Source organism: Syngnathus floridae, chromosome 18 (assembly GCF_059516105.1).
Source record: "Syngnathus floridae isolate MCC-2025c chromosome 18, RoL_Sflo_1.0, whole genome shotgun sequence".
NCBI classification, from domain to species: domain Eukaryota; kingdom Metazoa; phylum Chordata; class Actinopteri; order Syngnathiformes; family Syngnathidae; genus Syngnathus; species Syngnathus floridae.
In genome coordinates this window covers 2,633,574-2,657,451 of record NC_142430.1, presented here as the reverse complement: position 1 = coordinate 2,657,451, position 23,878 = coordinate 2,633,574, and the positions used below count along the sequence as shown (strand labels likewise).

The following is a 23,878-nucleotide window of genomic DNA, read 5'->3' as shown; positions in this document are numbered from 1 at the left end:
GCGTGCGAGCATGCATGTGTGTGTGTGTGGGTGTCAAAGTCAAAGTCTGCTTTATTGTCAATTTCCTCACATGCCAAGACACAAAGAAATCGAAAGTACGTTCCCACTATCCCACGGTGACAAGACATAGTACACAATATACATCCAAGTAAACAACACAAAAAAAATAAAAACAAGAAGGCACAAACAATGAATAAATAGGAGTGATGAATAAATAATAAATAAACAAATAACACAAATAAGAGGAGCAAAAATGGAGAAAGTGTGCAAACAGCAGAATATGGCTCAAAAGTACAGGATGCTACGCAGAAGGGTGGAGAGGGTTCAGGATCCTAACAGCCTGGAGTACGAAGCTGTTGGTGAGTCTGGTGGTGCGGGAGTGCACGCTCCTGTACCTCTTCCCAGAGGGCAGAATATCAAACAAAGACTGAGCGGGGTGACTCACATCACTCACAATCGTGGTTGCCTTGCGGGTGAGATGGGAGGTGTAAATGTCCTTCAGGGAGGGGAGTGAAGCACCAATAATCTTACCAGCCGTGTTCACTATGCGCTGCAGAGCCTTGATGTTGTATTCAGTGCAGCTACTACCCCAAACAGCAATACAACTGGAGAGGACGCTCTCAATGGTGCCACGGTAGAATGTAGTCATGACGGCCGGAGGAGCACTTGCTCGCCTGAGTTTCCGCAGGAAGTACAGGCGGCGCTGAGCTTTCTTTGCCAGTGACGCGGTGTTGGCGGACCAGGAGAGGTCCTCACTGATGTGCACCCCCAGGAATCTGGTGCTGCTCACTCTCTCCACCACAGCACCGTCGATGGACAGCGGTAGGTGTTGGGTGTGACCCTTCCGGAAGTCAACAACAATCTCCTTGGTCTTGTTGACGTTCAGCAGGAGGTTGTTGTCCCTGCACCATGCGGTCAGGAGGTCAACCTCCAACCTGTACTGAGTCTCGTCGCCCTTGGTGATGAAACCCACCAGAGTCGTGTCATCAGCAAATTTCACAATGCAGTTGTCGCTGTAGGTTCCAGTGCAGTCATGCGTCAGCAGGGTGAAGAGCAGCGGACTGAGCACGCAGTATGCATGAGTTGGATAAAAGAACTGGTATTCATAAAGTTGTTGTTTTGTCTGTGTCATCATGTTATTGCAAGCAGGAAACATCACATTGCCCTATCCCCACCGGCGTCTGATTAATGACAAATTTGTGTTACGTCTCGCCCAGTCAAGACACAGAATGATCTTAGTTGACTGCTTCTTTCATCGCAGACAATTATTCAGGTTGTTTTGTTTACCTGACATAAAAGAACCAGTCAACTGATCTCTAAGTGAAGACAAAATGAACTTGGTAGAATTATTACAGAATGATCTTTGTCGGCCATCTGCTCCTTGTTGAAAAGCATGCACCATGTGTCATACGGAACTTCATTGGAACTTTTTTTTGCCGACAGCCAGAGCAAACCGACTGAATAACATGTTTATAAAACCATCGGTGTCACTCCAATTCATTAAATCCATCGATCGTTCTTTGTCAACAATGGGTGCGCACGGCTGAGGGCGCTTGCACTTCAAAATATTCCACAGGCTCATATAAACTATAGATAAACTATATTTCAAATAACTATAATACAAGCCAATAATATTCTCAAACCATCCGTGCACTTTAATTCCATTAAATCCATCGATCAAATTCCTCGTCCTTTGTCAACATCGCCGCGCGTGCGTCCTGATGTCAGCCTCGTCTTTATTCCACAGATCTACTATATAACTATATTGTAGCGTTAACAAAGTACAAGGATAGACGTGGGTTTGGTAAACGGCTCTTTATTAAACAAAACAAACTTCCAAGCGTGTGGCGGCGTGGACTTCCAGACAGACCGGGCGTGCGTAATGGCCATGTCCGAGCCCCGCGCACCGTTTGCGGACAGCCACTCGGCCGAGCGCCGGCCCCAAACTCAGTAGAGTAGGACCGGGCGTTAAAAGCCATAATAGTTTTTCAAACCTTCCATGTCACTCCAAATCCTTAATTCCTTCAAACTCTTTGTCCTCCGTACTTAGAAATGATCACTGCTAATGATGCTGGTAGTCCTTATGTGGGCACGTTTGTATGTACACAACTGGCGCGCCGCGCTACTGACGTCACTTGAAATAGTAATCCATTGGTACATCACGGTTCTCCAAACTTTCTTTCTGCTGCTCGATTACTGTTTTCAGCTGCATATTTTACAACTTGAAGTTTGTAACCTGCAAAATATGAGTTTCTTTTTGGTGCCATTTTTCTTAAGCCCACCCAGTTGATGAGTCACGGCCAACGGTGAAATTTAGAGCGCCCTCATCCAGTTTCGTCTGAAAATATAATTTTTTTTGGTTGTTTTATCAAAGTCAAAGTCTGCTTTATCGTCGATTTTTTTTTAATATACTAAGACACACAAAGAGATTGAAATTACGTTTCCACTATCCCTCGGTGAGATAGTACACATATGCATACAAGCAACACAAAAAAAAACCAAGAAGGCACAAACAATGAATAAATAAGAGTGTTGAATAAATGATAAATAAACAAATAATAATAAATAATAATAATAAATATAAGAGGAGCAAAAATGGAGCAAGTGTACATACAGCAGACAGTGGACTTGGATATGGTGCTTTAAAGGGTTAATTGCTTTATTTGATGTTTTCTCTATTTTTCATGTTTTGAATATGTTCAAGATAAAGATATAAAAGCATGTGAAGTGATCAACTATACTAAAAATAACATGGGAAGTGGTCAACTATACTTGTAAGTGATGTCTTAATGATCAAGTAAAAATTTGTGAAAAAAAACATATATAAGTCGCCCCCCCACCCAAACTATGAAAAAAAACGCGACTTATAGTCCGGAAATTACGGTATTTGAAAATTGCTGTGGTTCAGCGTGGGAACATGTCCAATCTGGCCAAGCACCTCGCTCACCGCCAACTAGTTGGGACCGAATGCATGCACACACACACGCACGCACGCGCACGCACGCACGCACGCACGCACGCACGCACGCACGCACGCACGCACACACACACACACACACACACACACACACACACACACACACACACACACACACACACGCACACTAAAGCAACGTTTCTGGCTATTTAACACTTGACAGAAATGGTGGAAATGTATTGTTAATATCAACAATGGATGACATCTAATGCAATTGCACTCGCGCGCCAGCACCCGGAAACCACTCTGCCTGTGATTTAATCCCATCACCAGAAATGCTAGCAACATATTTGATGTAAACGCAACATTAGCTTAGAGAAAGCATCAGTCTCTGGCTACTGTGTGTATGACTTGCGTTTGGTTTGGCTGTTGGTGTAGTGTTTTGGACACTGTCACGGCAAGTCAATGAACACGTTCATAGTGTAACCATCCGTCTGAACGTAGTCTGCATATAACTTTGTTAGTGCCTTGTCCTGTGAGATGTTAGTCAAATACAAAGTTCTGGGCTTTGTTTTCATATCATGCATGGCTAATCCATGCATGCTAACTGAAGCTACAATCAAATGTGCCGAAAATATGCGTAACTGATAGAAATGTATACAGTTTGCACCAGTGATTAACGTGGCTTTATTGATGTAATGCTGCGTTCAAACCAAATATGTTGCTAGTCTTTCTGGTGACGCGATTCAATCACAGTCAGTGGAGTTCGCGTGTGCACTCCACACTCTTTTTAGCGCTTTGCCCAGGCTGAGCCATCTGACAACTGTGTGGAAGCCGATGTCACAACATTCACTCTCATGCTCTTTGTGTGACAAACTGTGTGATTCAATGCCAGTGCCCTGATGAAGTTTCCAATTTTAGTAACATCAATAACAAAGTGTAATTTTAGCACTGATTTGCACAACACATGTTGGTGGATAATACAATGCAAAAATACCAATTCTGATCTGCGTCGATTTCCGTCACTGTCTTGCATATGTTTAAGTCCGAACATTTCCCCCGTAAGATATGTACAACTGTTCGTTGTGACACCTGCCAGTCTGTCCTATTTCAATTCCAGTGTATCCATGCATGCATGTGCCTCCGCGACCACATTGCTCCCGGTTGTCGTTCCTTTCATCGACCGCATGCATGCCAGCTCTTCCGTAATCTTTAAGTCCGACGTTATCCCACGGACAATTACGTATAAGTCACTGCTCTGTGTTGTGGACTGTGTTGTGTATATGGCAGTGGTGGGCCGTCAGGGCCTGCAAGGCCTTCTCTGCTGGCCTAAAAATATCTGAATCACAGACTGATGTTACTTATATTTTGTCCGATAATTCCAAATGGTCTGTCCGCTTCCTTTCATTGCTGCCCCCTGGTTGCGCTGTCTCCAGACGTGTATTTTCATATTTAAGCATTTAACCAATCACATTTCAGCCACTATTTGCTGCCAGGGTCAAAGAAATCTGCCTGGATGCATTCACAATCAGTTCTGTGGGCCGTGTAGCATAAAATAAATGTCGATCAAACTGAGAAGGTGTATGGAAACGTCAGCGTATTCACACGCTTCGATTGGATCAGGCATGTCCAAAGTCCGGGCCGCGGGCCAAATCCGGCCCCCGGTCATTCATACGGTCCACAGTATTATTTATGGCCTGCCTGCACTGTCAAACTGAATAAAAAAAAAATCGTGAAACTTGAAACTGTAATTCCTCCTAACACCAAAAGGTGGAAGCACCACCCCTCTCCGCTCCTTTCTGCAGTGGCGACTGCAAAGAAAACGAGGAAAGTTGACATTGAGGGCTGTTACTTTCAAGAGAAATGGGAATTACAATACTTCTTCACTGAAAAACAAGGCAATTGATGTTCTGGACCTGAAGACGCGACACAAACTATTACTTTCTGAAAGATATTGTAAATGACAAGAGCAAAATTCACGTGTTTTAAGTTTTTATAATAACAGACAACTTATCATTGCTTATAACTCCTGTTTCAAATGTTCATGAGTCAAAAATAATTTAAAATTCATGTAAATTTAAGGTATTTCATACAGTTTGTTCAATGTTATCTGACTCTTCAGATATGAATGAAAGGCAGAATGTGTTTTTAGAGTTGTTCACATCTGCCTGAGTGGCTTATATTTGGTTATTTCGTCATTTAAAAAAAAGACAATCGAGACAATGAAATTTGTTTTATAACAGTGTGTATTTGCATGAAATTTTTGTAGTTAAAACATGTCAGAAAAAACTATTGGCCCCCAGGCCCCTTTACTTTATCAAATCTGGTCGGGCAACTCCGAAGCCAGCAGGCCTGTCACAACCAGGAAAAGAATTTGTCCGCCAATTTCAGTCCACTAACTACGAGCGGTACTCCTGGCTCACAGGCTCCGAGGAACGCCGCAACTTGTATTAGCATTAGCTTCGATGGCGATAGAAAATGACTTCATGATGGAACTGAAATGCAAGGGTAATCTGCACAACAGAGTAATTGAAATCTTCTTGAGGAAAGAAGGTAGGATGGATTTTGTGGACAAATAATCAGGAATTTTGGTGAGTAAAATGTTGTTCCTAAATAATATTGCAATTTGATCAGGTTATTTTTAATGCTTCTTTTTTATGTGTCGCAGGTGTACCTGCAGTAGAAGTTTTATAGCCATAAAATAGTTATTGAGGGTTGGATGGATTCAGATCGAGTACTACTGAAGGCCTAGGTGTGAAATGCATGGCCCGCCACTGGTATATGGATGTGTTCAACATAACTAAGGAGCAGTGAGGCCATACTGTACTTGTACCGTATCCCATTGTGTAAAATTGTATCAAATAATATCAAGGTACATACATATCGTATCATGACCTGTGAAGTATTGAGGTACAATTATACCGCCAGACTCACAAAGATACACGGCTATATTACAAAGTCGCTTGTGTCATTCATCTCAAAAAGGTTTCCATGACATAATGAGCATTGATTTTTTTTATGTACAGGACTGTCTCAGAAAATTAGAATATTGTGATAAAGTTCTTTATTTTCTGCAATGCAATTAAAAAAACCAAAAATGTCATATATTCTAGATTTGTTACAAATCAACTGAAGTATTGCAAGCCTTTTATTATTTTAATATTGTTGATTATGGTAAACAGCTTTAGAAAACTCAAATATCCGATCTCAAAATATTAGAATATTTCCTCAGACCAAGTAAAAAAAAAAGATTTATAACAGCAAAACAAAATCAAACATTTAAAATGTCCATTAATGCACTCAGTACTTGGTTGGGAATCTTTTTGCACGGATTACTGCATCAATGTTGCGTGGCATGAAGGCAATCAGCCTGTGGCAATGCTGAGGTGTTATGGATGCCCAGGATGCTTCAATAGCGGCCTTTAGCTCTTTTGCTTTGTTGGGTCTGGTGTCTTTCAGTTTCTTCTTCACAATACCCCACAAATTATCTATGGGGTTCAGGTCAGGGGAATTGGCAGGCCAATCGAGGACACTAATGCCATAATGTACACCATTTACTGGTGGTTTTGGCACTGTGGGCGGGTGCCAGATCATGCTGGAAAATGAAATCATCTCCACAGAGCTTTTTAGCAGACGGAAGCATGTAGTGCTCTAAAATCTCTTGGTACACAGCTGCATTTACTTTGGACCTGATGAAACACAGTTGACCAACACCAGCAGCTGGCATGGCTCTCCAAACCATCGCTGACTTTGAGAACTTCACACTGGATATCAAGCAACTTGGATGTTGCTCCTCTCTAGCCTTTCTCCAGACTCTGGCACCTTGACTTCCAAATGAAATACAAAACTTGCTTTCATCTGAAAAGAGGACTTTGGACCACTCTGCAATTGTCCAGTGCTTCTTTGCCATAGCCCAAGTCAGACGCTTCAGAAGTGGCTTGACCATGAGAATACAGCTATTGTAGGCCATTTCCTGGACACGTCTGTGAACAGTGGCTTTTGATACATAGACTTTAGCTTCAGTCCACTGTCTTTGAAGCTCCCCCAAATTCTGGAAGCGACTCTTCATCACAATGTCGTTAAGGCTGCGGTCATCTCTCTTGGTTGTGCAGCGTTTCCTGCCACATTTCCCCTTCCAACAGACTCTTTGTGGATGTGCTTTGAAACTGCACTCTGTGAACAGCTTGCTCTTTGAGAAATTTCTATTTGTGTCTTACCCTCCTGATGGAGGGTGTCAATGATGGTCCTCTGAACAGCAGTCAGATCAGCAGTCTTCCCCATACTTGTGATTTAGTTCACTGAACCAAGCTGTGTGTTTTTCAAGGCTCAGGAAACCCTTGCAGGTGTTTCGAGTTAATTAGACGATTCAAGTGATTAAATGAATACCCTACTAGTTTACTTTTTCATAATATTCTAATATTTTGAGATAGGATATTTGAATTTTCTTAAGATGTATGCCATAATCAGCAATATTAAAATAATAAAAGGCCTGCAGTATTTCAGTTGATTTGTAACGAATACAGAATGTATGACATTTTTGTTTTTTTTAATTGCATTACAGAAAATAAAGAACTTCATCACAATATTCTAATTTTCTGAGACAGTCCTGTATATCATCTCTGTCACTATCTTGCATACGTTCAAAAGTCCGACATTTCTCCCTGTAAGATTTAGACCACCGTCCATTGTAACACCTGCCAGTCCGTCCGATTTCAGTCCCAGTGTGTCCATGCATGACGTTATACCACGGAAGTAACTGCTCTGTGTCGTGGGCATCACAGCTTTTGTCCAAAGACAAGAAGAAAGTCAAAATGTGCTACTTTGTGTTGCAGCTGAAGCTGCAGATTCCCCGCAATGTTCTCGATCCTTCTTCAGGGCATAGTCCATCAAGCACTTTTTGACAAACTCCCCCTCCCAGAACGGCTATCTGTATTTGGCAATTTTGTACGATATTACAAAGCTGGTCGAGGTTGCTGCATCCCTGGATGTGTGAAGCTTGGTTAAAAAAAAAAAAAAAAAAAAAAAAAAAAGCCTTGCTGCTTTCGCAGCTTAGCTAGCAAAGCTTCCGATGTCCGTGCCCTTTCAGCATCATTCAAGTTTCTTGTGTTTCGTCTCGTCATGCCGATTCAAATTGTAGTCCTTAAACACGGCGATCTGCTCCCCGCAAACTAAATACAGCTTTACCTCTGACAACTGTAAATAAATACTTAACTGTCCAATATTTGTTGAAAACTCTGCATTCAGCTTCTAGCATTGTATTTTAAGCACGAGCAGACATTTTTCTGGGCTAAAGTCGTGTGACTTGTGACAACGATCCAATCATTCGCACGTCTTGATACGTCATTATGTACGTGAAATGAGACAACTTCAAAATAAAAGCAAAGCAACTTTGGTCCATTCATGAAAATTTATGAAATTAGAAAATATTTTTGGGACATTTTTAATTAACCCTTAAAGGTATGTGGAACGGGACAAGCAATGTCCAGGTCTTCAAATGGTGTGGTTTGACTTTCACTTTGCGCACAGGATCCTCATGCGGGCCGCATACGGGCCGCTTAAACTATAAAGGGTTTTAACTATTGCTGTCAAGCAATTAAAATATTTAAAAGCTATTAATCAAATGTTTTGTTGTTAAACCATAGCTAATGGCACATTGCATTTATTGTAAAAAAAATATGGCAAATGATACCCTGCCACATGAATATCGATACACTGATGCATGTGGAAGAGGATTGATTTTCTTATGCAGACACTATTTTTATTGAATTGAATTTAATTCATAAAAAGTCACACAAACAGCCCCTCAACAGTCCATTCTAAGAATTAAAAAAAAATGGGCAATATAAAAAATAATACATGCATATAAAATTCAAACAAGGACTCCGCCTATAGTGTAACTAACCATTTTTAAAGTTTGTTTTGACCTTAGCGGCCATATAACTTAATTCACCATATTAACCCTGTAAAAATGAACACACCATTTGTCGTGACGCCTTTATTTCTAAAAATGGATGAAATCTTTGCATAACAAGCCCAGACTATTGCCACCAGTGTGGTCTACTAGATGTTTATTTTCGGTCTCGCAAGATCTGATGAAGTATAGTTTTTCTGCGGTAACAGTACATGAAAAGAATACAAATTATATTAGGCCAAGCAACAGTACATGAAAAGAATACAAATTATATTAAGCCAAAATGAGTCTTAATCCCGTGATTAAAAAATTGATGGATTTAAAAGGGCGTTGAAATGAATCGTGGTAATAACTCAATTAACTGACTAGTTTTAACCCCTATTTACTAATAGGGATATTTTTTAATGTATTTGGCATGTTCATTAATTTTACAATTTAAATATCAAAATTATATATGAAATGTAAAAAGAAGAGAAAATGAATTTAAGGTTATGTTTGTATTTAATTATTTTTTACAATCTTTCTCCATTTCTGGCTTTAAATTCTATGTATTTACACAAGTTTGCATATTTTGCTCTCTGTTCTATAATTAAAATATTTACAACTCCTGGTGTTTTTAAAAGCGTTTCTCAGACGTTAACGCTATGTTGCAGGTCTTCAAGAATGGCGAGAACACAACCCCCCCCCCCCCCCCCCCCGCACCACCGCCACCACCCACACACACCCACGCATACTACCACTACCACCACCACGAAAACTTGGTTATACGTATGTGGTTGAATGCAACCAAGAGAAAACCTCACATTGGCGACTTGAAGATCAACATAAGTCGGCGGACTGGAGAAACTCACCTATAACGGCATTTGAGTGCAGAAAGACGAGTATTAGCAGGACCAGAAGTGCTGTTGTCCCTTTTGTCCTCAGCATTTTGTGTTAAATTCCACGCGGTTCAAGTAATCCGGTTGAAAATATGTACTTTGTTCTTGGAGATGTTGTCGGTAGTGTATTCAACACTCAACTGACACCTTTCGGTGACGCTTGTGTGACTCGAATGATTTGAATGTGCAATCCATTCACTATCGACATTGAATACAAATAGACCCCGCCTTGAGCTCATTGACTTGTTGCTGTGATACGTAAGCGCGTCCGCCACGTTTAATGTGGTACATATATACTGTATATATGTACATCTGTGTGTCGCATGTTTTTGTTTACCAACAAAAACATGCAACACACAGATGTATACACTGAGATGGAAAATCCCTGCAGAATGTCCATCGTGTCTCTGAAGGCCACTGAGTTTGCACGGTGACAACAATGATTATTCAACATAGGCAGACGACAGCAAGTGCGATGAAAAAAACACTGCACACACACATGCTGCCTTTTGTAAAGGAATGTTCAATATGAAGCATGAGCTCTGTGTCCATGTTGTGAATAAATGAGGTGGAAAAAGATTACCGGCTGCATGAATAATATTATATATATATATATATATATATATATATATATATATATATATATATATATATATATATATATATATATATATATACATACACACACACACACACACACACACACACACACACACACACACACACACACACACACACACACATATACATATTCACCACAGGAATGGAGTGTTATGCCAAATTGAACTTCACAATATCTATCAGCTACACAGTCAGCAAAGTTTTATTCACCAAATAATGTTACAATAACAATATTGGTCAAATACTACCTTAAAACATACTTTGTCCTGAACTCTTTTGGCTTCAAGTATAAAATAATTTCTGTTTGCTAAAACTAAAATGCAACTGAGGCATCTTTACTCATGGTGCCATGTTCCACATTGGATATGGCCGCATTAACATACGTTTCTCCGCCCTCACGGGTCTATTTATCTCTGACCTAACACTTACCCGACTCACCCAGCCCCACTGAGGCATGCCCATAAAAGACGACAATAAATCACTGCAGCAGCATGCAATGTCCAGTCGAGGTTATCGACTCTGAGTTTTTTTTCAAACTGATAACCTCACACATGGATTAACAAAGGTCTGAATAGTAATCCACCATGTCACAAATAGAAATATAGTGGTAAAAAATCCCCAAACTAGTGTTGGCTCGTGAGTGAACGATTCGTTCAAAAAGAACGAATCTTTTCAGTGAACGAGAGTGAACGAATCACTTTAGGAAGTGATTCTTTTTTCCTTTCATATAACTTTAACCAGTAGGTGTCAGTAATGCCCATTGAAGCTGGTGCCACCACGCCGTAAAACAAAACGAAGAAGAAAATGATGTAACTTCTCGTTCACGAACGAGTCGTGAATTGCATTTCCTGTTCACCAACAAACGAATCTGTGAGTGAACAAATCACTCACTGAGTGAATCACTCACAGTGAATCACTCACCGAGTGAATCACTCAGTGAGTGATTCGCATTTCCAGTTCACCGCGAGAACGGATCAGTGAGGGAACAAATCCTGGCTTTCCCGTTCGCGAACGAGTCAATGAGTGAACTGCCTTCCTGTGCATCAACGGATCAGTCAGTGGACGTGTTGCGTCTCCTGGCGTGAACTATGTAAACCAGAATCTAGATTTACGATTTACTTATAGTAGGTTTGAAATAACGTGCATGCAAATATATGCCTAAATATTGTTATCCAATATATCGACTGCAGTTTCACATTAGATTGCTGGTTTGAGATGTACTTTAATAATAATAATAATAATTATTATTATTATTATTATTATTATTATTATTATTATTAACATTTAAGTTACAACTTCTCTGGTGTTTGATTCCTTGTTTTTATATTCGCCAATCAAAACATAAAAATCAGACATTTGGTTAACTGCTTTATATGACAATATGTATATGTGTTGTAGATGGCGGCGCGTGCACACGCAGCGGCCACTCTCTGTCCCGTCAGTACGTCAGTAAGTGATTTGTTCGTCTAATGAGTGTTCGTCCGACAGTCTTGTGTGTTCGTCTCGTCCGTGCTACAAGTACAGCAGGCAGGTTCTGCTTGACATCGGCAGAAGTGGGTTTTGCGGCGTTCTGGACTTTGAAGCGTCGACATTAAAGGCGCTCGGACTGCTACGTCCTGATCCGTCGCCGACCTCACCCGCTATTCCTCCCCCGGTTGGGAGTCGTCGGAAACGGTGTGCGAGGAAGCAGAAGAGGGGCAAGCGCGGAGGCGTCCGGGCCAGGCTGGCGGCCAACCCAGCGCGACCGGCGGTGCCCTCCATTCTTCTGGCGAATGTTCGATCGCTGGACAACAAAATGGATTACGTTCGCCTGCTGAGGTCTACGAACCGGACGGTGCGGAACTGCTGTGTGCTCGTGTTCACCGAGACCTGGTTGAGTGACAACATTCCGGACTCTGCGGTGCATCTGGAGCGGCTAGCGTGCTATCGGGCGGACCGTGCCATTGTACGAGGGGGAAAGTCGCGAGGAGGTGGAATATGCGTCTACATCCGATAAGAATGGTGCCGGGACTCTGTGATGGTATGTAAGCACTGCTCGCCGCTTGTGGAGTTTGTGATCATTAAGTGCCGTCCTTTTTATCTGCCGAGGGAATTTACCGCGATTCTGCTAGTCGCGGTATACATCCCGCCTTCCAACATCGAAGGAGACAGGACCGCGGCGCTTGGCGAACTGTACCAGGCCGTCAGTGAACAGCAAACGGCGCACCCTGACGGTTTCACCATCTTCGCTGGAGACTTCAATCATGCCAACCTGAAGTCTGTTTTCCCGAGGCTTCACCAGCATGTTCCTTTTCCGACACGTGGAGACAGCTTCCTGGACCTGGTCTACTCGGCGCAAAAGGGAGCCTTCAAAGCCACCCCCCTCCCCCATCTGGGGCTTTCTGACCATCTCACCGTTTTGCTTTTGCCCGCATACAGACAATTGGTAAAGGCATCCAGGCCGGTTCGGAGGCAGGTTCGAGTGTGGCCTGAGGGTGCCTCCGATGCACTTCGTGACTACTTCGACACCACTGACTGGGACTTGTTTAAGCAGGCAGCCACCTACAACGATTGGACGGACATAGAGGAATATACTGACTCTGTTACCTCTTACATCACGAAGTGCATCGATGATGTGACTTGCTCGAAATCCGTCGTCACTCGCGCGAACTGGAAGCCATGGCTGACGGGGGCTGTCCTCAGACTGTTGAGGGCCAGGGACAAGGCTTTCAGAGCAGGGGATGAGGCTGGCTTGAGGACAGCGAGGGCCGACCTGTCCCGAGGCATCAAAGAAGCGAAGAAGGCGTTCTCGTGCAAGGTCTCCACCCATTTCAAGGACAGCAAGGACGCACGTAGCCTTTGGCGGGGCATTCAGACCATCACAGACTACAAGCCCGCGCCGAGGAGCTGTGAGGGCGACGTCCGCCTGCTGAACGATCTGAACCGCTTCTTTGCTCGCTTCGACGCCCAGAACAGCACTTGCCCGCTGAAGACCACTCCCCCCCCACACGAGCAGCCCCTGCGCCTCTCTGCCGACGGTGTGAGGAGGGCGCTTGCCGCTATTGACACCCGTAAGGCGGCGGGCCCTGACAACATCCCGGGTCGAGCGCTGAAGGACTGCGCTGGGGAGCTGTCGGGTGTCTTCACAGACATCTTTAACGTTTCCCTGCAGCAGGCCATCGTCCCCTCGTGTTTCAAGGCTGCCACCATCGTTCCTGTGCCGAAGAAACCTGCACCGTCCTGCTTCAATGACTACCGCCCTGTGGCACTGACGCCCATCATCATGAAGTGCTTTGAGCGGCTGGTCTTGGAGCACATCAAGTCCGTTCTCCCCCCCACCATTGACCCTTTCCAGTTTGCGTACCGTGCCACGCGGTCCTCTGAGGATGCCATCTGCTCTGCCCTTCACTCGGCCCTCACCCACCTGGAGAGGAAGGACTCATATGTGAGGTTGCTGTTTGTGGACTTCAGCTCTGCCTTCAACACCATTGTGCCGCAGCGACTCATCTCCAAACTCGACGAGCTGGGCCTCAGTACCTCCCTCTGCAACTGGATACTGGACTTCCTCTGTCAGAGGCCTCAGGTGGTGCGTGTTGGCGACAAAATCTCCGCCAGCATCACGCTGAGCACGGGGGCCCCCCAGGGCTGCGTGCTCAGTCCATTGCTCTTCACCCTGCTGACGCATGACTGCACTGCGACCTACAGCGACAACCGCATAGTGAAGTTTGCTGACGACACGACTCTGGTGGGTCTCATCACGAAGGGCGACGAGACTCGGTACAGGTCGGAAGTTGACCTTCTGACCACGTGGTGCAGGGACAACAACCTCCTGCTGAACGTCAGTAAGACCAAGGAAATCATTGTGGACTTCCGGAAGGGTCACACAACACACCTGCCGCTGATCATCGACGGTGCTGTGGTGGAGAGGGTGAGCTGCACCAAGTTCCTGGGGGTGCACATCAGTGAGGACCTCTCCTGGTCCGCGAACACCTCGTCACTGGCAAAGAAAGCTCAGCGCCGCCTGTATTTCCTGCGGAAGCTCAGGCGTGCATGTGCTCCTCAGGCAGTCCTGTCTACATTCTACCGTGGCACCATTGAGAGCGTCCTCACCAGTTGCATCGCTGTCTGGGGTGGTAACTGCACTGAACAGAACTTGAAGGCCCTGCAGCGCATAGTGAATACGGCTGGTAAGATTATTGGTGCTTCGCTTCCCTCCCTGAAGGACATTTACACCTCCCATCTCGCCCGCAAGGCAACCTCGATTGCCAGAGATGTGAGTCACCCGGCTCACTCCTTGTTTGACCTTCTGCCCTCTGGGAAGAGGTACAGGAGCCTGCGCTCCCGCACCACCAGACTCGCCAACAGCTTCTTTCTCCAGGCTGTTAGGGCCCTGAACTCGCTACCCCCTTCTGCGTAGCGTGCGGCACTGTTGCGCTATTTTCGGGAATGTCTGCTGTACGCGTTTTTACGCTCCTCTTAATTAATTATTTATTTATTTATTGTTGTGTTATTTATTCATTATTTATTCAGCACGCTTTTGTTATACTTGTTTACTGTTTGTCTGTTGTGAGCCATGTCTTGTCACCGTGGGATAGGGGGGAACGAAATTTCGGTTTCTTTGTGTGTCTTTGGCATGTGGAGAAATTGACAATAAAGCTGACTTTGACTTTGATGTGTTTTACGTTGTTATATGAGTTGGTGTCCCCGAAATTAACAAATGTCGGTATAACGTTTTTTTTTTCAACCTTTTATTCAAACACAAACACATTTGATTTATTAACACCATCAACTACAAGCCAACAAATACAAAATTAAAACATCAATGTTGGCATAAAGTGTGTCGGCTGGCAATGGCATAGCGGCAATGCTGTCTGTCACTCACTCGTGAATCTTCGCGAACGACCAATCAGCAGTGCCAGCAAGCGATAGATGGAGGAGGGACTTTACGAGTCAGTGACGCAATTTCCGGTTCACGACCGGGTGAGAGACTGTTGCCAACGGATCAGTGTGTAAGTGTTGTATTATAGAAAGAAATGTGTTAATTACCTGAGTCAATTATTATTATGTGTGTGGTTCGGGTTGGGGGGGGGGGGGGATTCATTGAACGATTCGTTTGAACGAATGTTTTGAGTGAACTGATTCTAAAGATTCAGTTCACCTAAAAGAACTGGAATGCACATCACTACCCTAAACTTGGTGAATTTATGTTCTCCCAAGACAAACAAATAAAGTTAACGGGGGAAATAAGTTTAAAAATGTCTTAAGACCTATGTTCTATGCGCCTCCATTCCTTTTCTGCTAAATTGCTATTCTACAAACTATTAATCAGAATGCCATGTTTAGACGATTGGAGGCGCATCGTATTGAAAAAAAACATTTTTTTATTTGACTTCCTCTTTAAGGTAAGGGTGGGAACATAAAATCAACCAGTGCTTTGCCGTGCAGCTCAGCACTTCACCATATGAAGTTGCTGCATAAAACCACCTCTCAATCGCCTGCTTATGTTCTTACAACAGTAAACCCTGAGATAGTTGAATTTACGTTGTTAAAATGAAACAATAATGATCAGTTAATTAATTTAAAAAAACCATTTTATTTACCTTTGAAATTAAGTATGAATTCTGACAGTTTATTATTGTAGAGAGATTATACTGCTATTATTGTCATGAAACAGATGGAGCAGGGCGACCAAATTCAGCTTGGACCTGGGTTTATTGAAGGGAACTCAAAAGGCGAACAGACATGACTTAACAAACAATAACTTGACTGACTGACCGGGACGTGAAACAAGATGACAGCAGGACATGACGACAGCAAGACAGTACGACGACAACAATGATCCGACGAGGAGTGAGGGGCAGACAGGACTTAAATACAAAACACGAAGTAGCTCATCATCATCATCATCATCATCATCGGTTTAAAGTCCGCTTTCCAGGCGCCGCTGTTAGACTGGATTCTCGATATGGCTTTCTTCCACCGGGAACGGTCCATGGCCATCTCGTGGTTGATGCCGAGTGCCTTCATGTCGGCTGCCACGGTCGTCTGCCAGGTCTTTTTAGGCCGGCCACTGGGTCTTGTTCCCTCTACGTTATACGTTATATAGGTGACCACGATTACATTGATTGAGGTGACACAGGAGGGGAGGGACGACGCAAACAGAAACTATGGCAACCTAGACACATAGCAAAACTGGGGACGAGACGTGACAATTATGTGTCGAACCTTTCTGCCATACAGCAAAGTACTGTAGTTCTTCTGGTGTATTTTTATTTAGGTCTCATACAATGTATATTTCACTTCTAAGTTTAGAGGTGACCAGATTACGCGCGCGTGAGATTTTATGGGGCCGGGGCCAGGAAGGCAGACTTCCTGTCACCAAAATACAGGAATCGGCCATTTGGTTAGAATCAAAAAAGCAAGCTGGCGGGGGAGAAGTTGACCTGCTGCCCTCGTGTGCGTGGACCCGGGCCAGGGGGGGCGCAGGGTATAAGACCCAAGGCGGGAGAAGACAGGGGGACTTCTTTTTTTGGCTAGAGAGAGACACTTCAATTCTGACATCAGTTGAATAAAAATTTTCCCCAATCAGCCGTGTTTCACTGAAGTTTTCCTTTCCTGAGCTAGCCACCTGTCCACCGTTTGATCTTGGAGACCGGCAGAACATCGAAGAGAATTCACCACATTTTAAATAAATTTCAATGTGAATAGCAGTGCAGCAGCTTCTCAGGTCCTTGTACGAGTCATTCCTTTCTCAAACAAATGTGCTGTGAAATGTTCTTTATGCCGATTCTCACAATTGAGTGATCAAACATTTACTTCAGTGGACACTAAAACAATGGACCCTTACATACGACACAGGAATGTGGAGGTTGGACGAGACCACTGCAAGTGTTGTGTGTGTATGCGCGTGTGTGTGTGTGTGTGTGTGTGTGCGTGAGTGTGTGAGTGGGTGAGAGTGTAATGCAAAAAGTATTATTTTATTATCACTAGCTTAAAGGAAATACAGACCGGCTAGCTCAAAAGGCCATAAGCTAACAGAGCTTCTTTTTTGTGTTTTTGGGTTAGGGTTATGTTAATGTTCAGCCTGATTCTACTTCAAGCACAAATGCTGTTGTGTATATTTCTGAAGGAAAAATTTACCGTTGGTGTTACATAGCACAGAGTGCTGGCAAAGGTACTCATCATTCCAGAATAGGTACCTAAGCAAATATGAGAAACAATGTGCATTTTCAACATGTATTAGAAGCCAGCATTGTTAGGGTTGACAACTTATTTTTATCATATGATTATGTTGGAATGTAGACTATATTGATTTGATCAGCTGCAGAGGAAGCTGCAGTGATTTAATCAGCTGCAGAGGAAGCAATCAAATTTGTTCTGATTTGATCAGCTGCTGAGGGTTCACCAAACCTGTTCACTCTCACCCCCACTGTTAGGGTTTTCCAGGTTATCTTTATCATAAGATTATGTTGGAATGTAGACTATAATGATTAACCAATCTTGTCTTGCTCTCACAACGCAGGAAAATAAAGTGGTTGCATTCTCTGCTTGATTGACCAGCTGCAGAGGAAGCAATCAAAGTTGTTCTGTTTCCCACAACATCGTAAAACACCCCCTGCGCTGATCTTACCAGAGGCCGGGGGTTCACCAAACCTGTCAACTCTCAACCCCCACTCTGTTTCTCTTAATAAATATCCACTTGCAGGAAGGAGGCTTCAGACTTCATTCCTTGAGCGAGTGAACTCTCCACCTGCAGGTGTCTAAAAGGACTTGCTTGTCTCCCGTGTGGTTCTTGCAAGATAAGTTGGAGTGAGCAAATCTCTAACACCCACCCTGTTTTCTCTCAATAAATACTCACTTGCAAGAGGCGAAAGGACTGCTTTCGAGCTCTTCTGTATCCTTCAAGGTGACGAAGGCTTTCTCCAATTGCAAGTGTCTGTCCCAGTTTGTCCACGAAAGAGACGAGAGTTCTTTATTACAGATGTATACTGTGATCTTAGTTCTTTGACATCACAGCCACACCGTAGAACCAGTGAGACAACACATATATAAACTTAGATTTACAAAACATACACATCAAATACAAAAGTAAAAGTAAAACATACATACCACTTTGGCCTGCTAGTGAACAACCGGGTAATTTACTTAACCTATTCAACTTCGCGATGACGCGTCGTAGGTCGGCCGTTAACGATCGCGCTGTAGCATGACGTCGTCTTCCCGCTTCCTTCCGAGAAACAGGAAGTGCCCTCGAAGTTGGATTTACTTTTGTTTCTATTGTAACTTAATATTAATAAGACACCTCTACAAACCATATACAAATAACAAGAAAATAAAAATACTTCTTCACTGAAAATCAAGGCAATTGTGTTTGTTTAATTTGTAAAGAGACGGTTGCCTTGTTTAAGGATTTCAACCTGAAGAGACACTACCAGACTAAACATGCTAACACATGTGACAAGCTAACAAGGAGTGACCGTACTGATAAAGTGAAGCAGCGCCAAGCTGAACTGGCATCACAACAGCGATTCTTCACGCGAGGCTGCGAGTCAAAAGTAAATATGACTAAAGCAAGCTATGAAGTGGCCATGTTAATACTGTTGATGTTATGAACATGTAGACGTGACACAAACTATTACTTTCTGAAAGATATTGTAAATGAGAGGAGCAAAATTCACTTACTTCACTGGTTTCTTTTATGTATATCAAACAAATTGTTTTAGGTTATTCACCTGACATGTTTCGGCGGTTTCTTCCGCCTTCATCAGAGTGTCACAGATGTGATAGTGACGCGTCTTTATCAGCTGATGGATGAAGGCGTGGCTCACCTGTCAGATTTGACAGGTGAGCCACGCCCTCTGCTGTCCATTCACCTCTCCAGAATGCTGTTCCAGGTTGTAGAGAGCATATAGGCTCCCTCATCCCTGTTGATGGTTCTCGGGCCCCGCTTGCGGATCTCAATGGCCTCCCTGATCCAACGCTGATGTTTATTTTCTTCAGTGCGGATGACTCTGGCCTTTTCCCAGTTCATGATGTGCTCATATCACACAACGTCATTTCACTCTTCACAAAAACACCCACACATGCCACCATACACATAGTACATGACAGACTATCAGCAGACAGGGCACTTAAGAAACGCACAAACCTAACAGCACAGGACATCACCCAACTACTCCACTTCATCGCCACCTCCGCATACTTTCAATACAGAAACACAATTTACAGGCAAAAAGAGGGATTCCCCATGGGAGACCCTCTTTCTGCCATCATGTGCAATTTTTTCATGGAAGATCTGGAACAAAAGGCACTCTTAACAGCTCTTATTTATTCATTGTATTGCCTTCTTATTTTTACTTTTTGTATTGTTTACTTGAATGTTTTGTCTGTGGACCAATTGGGTGTAATATGTTTTGTCTCCACCGTGGGATCGTAGGAAACTAAATTTTGATCTCTTTGTATGTCTTGACATGTGAAGGAATTCACAACAAATCAGACTTTGACTATGACTTTAGCAGGAGCAACTCCTTCTTTTCCCATTACAAGGGTGCAGTGAACTTCTCCAGACTTTGTCATTGTTCTTAGGTAAGAACACATGCCATAACCGGATACACTGGCATCTGAAAAGCTGTGTAACTCATACCGTTGCACTTCAAGATTCAAGAATTTTTATTGGCCATGTTTGAGCATGCCAAACAAGGAATTTGACTTCAGTACATCTCAGCCGCTGTTCAACATTTAGGTGACTAACAACACTCAGGACATGTGTGAAAACTGACAAATATTCACTTGGTTGAATGTTGATGGGACCTAACAACGCGATGTTTTGATAGCAGCCAGGTTCTGGAGGTCTTTAAGCCAAGTTTCCCATTGAGGGTTGAGCTCCTCAGGAATTGGTCCATCCCAGTCCAGCTTTTGCTGACACATTCTTTGGAGGAGTTTTTCAACGATGAGAATGAATGGGGCGACAACGCCGAGTGGCTCGAATACTGAGGCCACTGTGGAGAACACTCCTTGTAAAGGGATGTTTTTTTTTTATAACCACTCTGAAGCGAAATGTGTCTGAGGTTACACACTATTAGACTCCTAAAGCCCTTTCCATCTTTGGCTCTCCGAGGGCCAGATCCAGGTTGGTTGCTCCTGCTGCACGTTCATCTCTTGGAATGGTAGCGAGCACTTCTTCGCTCTTGCTAACAAACTTGTGCAGGTGCCTGCAGCAGGCCATCGTCCCTTCGTGTTTCAAGGCTGCCACCATCGTACCTGTGCCGAAGAAGCCTGCTCCGTCCTGCTTCAATGACTACCGCCCCGTGGCACTGACGCCCATCATCATGAAGTGCTTTGAGTGGCTGGTCATGGAGCACATCAGATCCATTCTCCCCCCCACCATAGACCCCTTCCGGTTTGCGTACCGAGCCAAACGGTCCTCTGAGGACGCCATCTGCTCTGCCCTCCACTCGGCCCTCTCCCACCTGGAGAGTAGGGACTCGTATGTGAGATTGCTGTTTGTGGACTTCTGTGCTGCCTTCAACACCATTGTGCCACAAAAACTCATCTGCAAACTCGACAAGCTGGGCCTCAGTACCTACCTCTGCAACTGGCTACTGGACTTCCTCTGTCAGAGGCCTCAGATGGTACGTGTTGGCGACAAAATCTCCGCCAGCATCACGCTGAGCATGGGGGGCCCCCCAAGGCTGTTTGCTCAGTCCGCTGCTCTTGTCCCTGCTGACGCATGACTGCACTGCGTCCTACAGCGACAACCGCATAGTGAAATTTGCTGACGACACGACTCTGGTGGGTCTCATCACCAAGGGCGACAAGACTCAGTACAGGTTGGAGGTTGACCTTCTGACCACGTGGTGCAGGGACAACAACCTCCTGATGAACGTCAACAAGACCAAGGAAATTGTTGTTGACATCCGGAGGGGTCACGCCCAACACCTGCCGCTGACCATCGACGGTGCAGTGGTAGAGAGGGTGAGCAGCAACCGATTCCTGGGGTGCACATTAGTGAGGACCTCTCCTGGTCCGCCAACACCGCGTCACTGGCGAAGAAAGCTCAGCACCCTCTGTACTTCCTGCGGAAACTCAGGCGAGCAAGTGCTTCTCCGGCCGTCATGACTACATTCTACCGTGGCACCATTGAGAGCGTCCTCTCCAGTGGTATCGCTGTCTGGGGTGGTAGCTGCACTGAACACAACATGGAGGCCCTGCAGCGCATAGTGAACACGGCTGGTAAGATTATTGGTGTTTCACTCCCCTCCCTGAAGGGCATTTACACCTTCAATCTCACCCGCAAGGCGACCATGATTGTGAGTGATGTGAGTCACCCCGCTCACTCTTTGTTTGATCTTCTGCCCTCTGGGAAGAGGTACAGGAGCCTGCGCTTCTGCACCGCCAGACTCACCAACAGCTTCATTCTCCAGGCTGTTAGGATCCTGAACTCTCTTCCTCCTTCTGCGTAGCAACCTGTACTTATTTATTGTGTTATTTGTTTATTTATTATTTAGTCATCACTCTTATTTATTCATTGTTTGTGCCTTCTTGTTTTATTTTCTTGTGTTGTTTACTTGCATGTACATTGTGAACTATGTCTTGTCACCGTGGGATAGTGGGAACGTAATTTCGATCTCTTTGTGTGTCTTGGCATGTGAAGAAATTGACAATAAAGCGGATTTTGGCTTTGACTTTCCTGTGTCACAAAGTTCTCTAGCTTCTTTTACAAGCTGAATAGCGTCCTGTTCCGAGTCCACACTTAGCAGACCGTCATCAATATACAGGTCGCGTTGAATAAATTTCACAGTAGCTTGACTGAGCTTATTTTCTGCTTGGGCATAGATGCTTTAATTCAAAGTTTGCACAACCAGGAGAGGACGCTGCTCCAAACAAGTGGACTCTCATGCGAAACACTGATGGTTGCTTATCCAGGTTATCATCCTCACACCATAGGAATCTGAAATAATCTTGGTCTTGTAGAGCAACATGAAATTGATGAAACATGCGCTCAATGTCGCACATGATGGCCACGTCTTTTCTTGAAGCGACACAGAACTCCGATGAGGGTATTTGTGAGATCTGGTCCTGACAGGAGATGTTCGTTCAGACATGTATTTTGAAACTTTGCTGAGGCATCAAAGACAACACGTATCTTATTAAGCTTCTGGGGATGGTAGAGACCATGATGAGGTATGTACCATGCTGGATGGTTGTTTAGCTCAGCTTCTGGCACTTTCTCAGCATCACCTCTGTATGATATCTTGCATGATTGCCACGTAATCCTTAAAGTATCGTTCATCTTTCTTGAGGCGTCTCTCCAGACACTTCAGTCGGTGTTCAACGCAAATTATATTATTTGGCAATTCAGGTCTTTTTTTCTTAAATGGTAGTGGTATTTCCAAGTGACCATCTTGCTTTCGTTTGATGCCGTCTTTTACTTTTGCCAGAAACAAAATGTATTTTTGCGACATTGGGTCTTCTTCAACACTTCTTTCAACAAAGTCCATCTCCAACACTTTGACTATTTCAGCAGGAAATCCTTGACTTTCTTTCTGTACACAAAGTGTACTTCAGATCTGAGCTTGTGTTTTTCCTAGTTCGTCTTCATGTGCACTTTCGATATCTCTATAGCCAATGATACTCCAACCGAGCAGGAATTTCTGTGCAAATGGCTGGTCTCTGTCACCACTGATAACCTCTAGAGGTAGTAAAGCTTGAGGACCATTATATCCTATCAGTAATCCTACCTCACAGTGAAGCTTGGGTGCCATCTCCCTTGCAAGATGTTTCAGATGGGACCAATTTTCTGAAGTCTTACTTGTAGGAATATGATATAAGTTGTTGGCAATTTGATTCTTGTTTTGGAGTTTATCCCTCTTACTTGTAGGTCTTTCAACTTGTGACTTGACACGATCTTTGTTTTGGAAGCCATCGTGGAGATCTTGACTTTGACTGGCTCAGACTTTGTATTTAACGTCTTAGCTGTGCCATTTAAGATGAATGCAGTGTCACTTTGGGTGTCCAGCAAGGTATACACAAGTTTTTCTTTCTTTGGTTCATCTACTGTTGATACATAGACGGGAATTACTGAAGAAGTACATCCTTGTGACTTTTGTTGCACTACTCTGTTTGAGGTAACTTGTGTGGATTTTTTTTCTTGTGTTTCCGGCACCTTGTCTGTTTCTTGTTTTGTATGTGGTCTGTCTTGAATATCCTTTAGTGTTTGTTCCTTGTTTCCTGTATCTCTGTCTTGATGGAGACAAGTTGGATGAGGCTTTTGGCATTTTTTACAAACACTCCTGGAAGTACAGTTTTTGGAATGGTGACCTGGCTTTAGACAGCCAATACTTCACAAATTTGACTCTTTCTTCCACTGTCTTTTTGAAGATCCCTCGATATTTGTGAATTGAGTGACCAGGTTTCTTACAAAAGAGATATATAACATTTGCCTCTTCAGTGGCGCTTGTGCTGAATGTTTCAGCTTTCGGCGTGTTGTTCCATTTTGGCTTGTGTTTGAGCTGATTCTTATCTGGTTCGATTAACTTCATTGCATGCAGTAAGTAAGTAATTGAAATGCAA

General features: G+C 43.8%; 1 protein-coding gene across 3 annotated transcripts in view; it reads right to left on the bottom strand.

Annotated features, from left to right (window-relative positions):
* Nucleotides 1–23,878, bottom strand: part of f3a (coagulation factor III, tissue factor a) — a 75,090-nt gene that overhangs the window by 25,221 nt on the left and 25,991 nt on the right. The window contains exon 1 of one of the 3 annotated variants that reach the window (XM_088360387.1): nt 9,680–9,915. The exons of the other annotated variants lie outside the window; for them this stretch is intronic. Coding sequence (XP_088216513.1) covers nt 9,680–9,755 — 76 coding nt within the window. The 5' untranslated portion in view covers nt 9,756–9,915. Of the gene's footprint in view, nt 1–9,679; nt 9,916–23,878 lie in introns of those variants that run through there. 3 annotated transcript variants of the gene reach the window in all.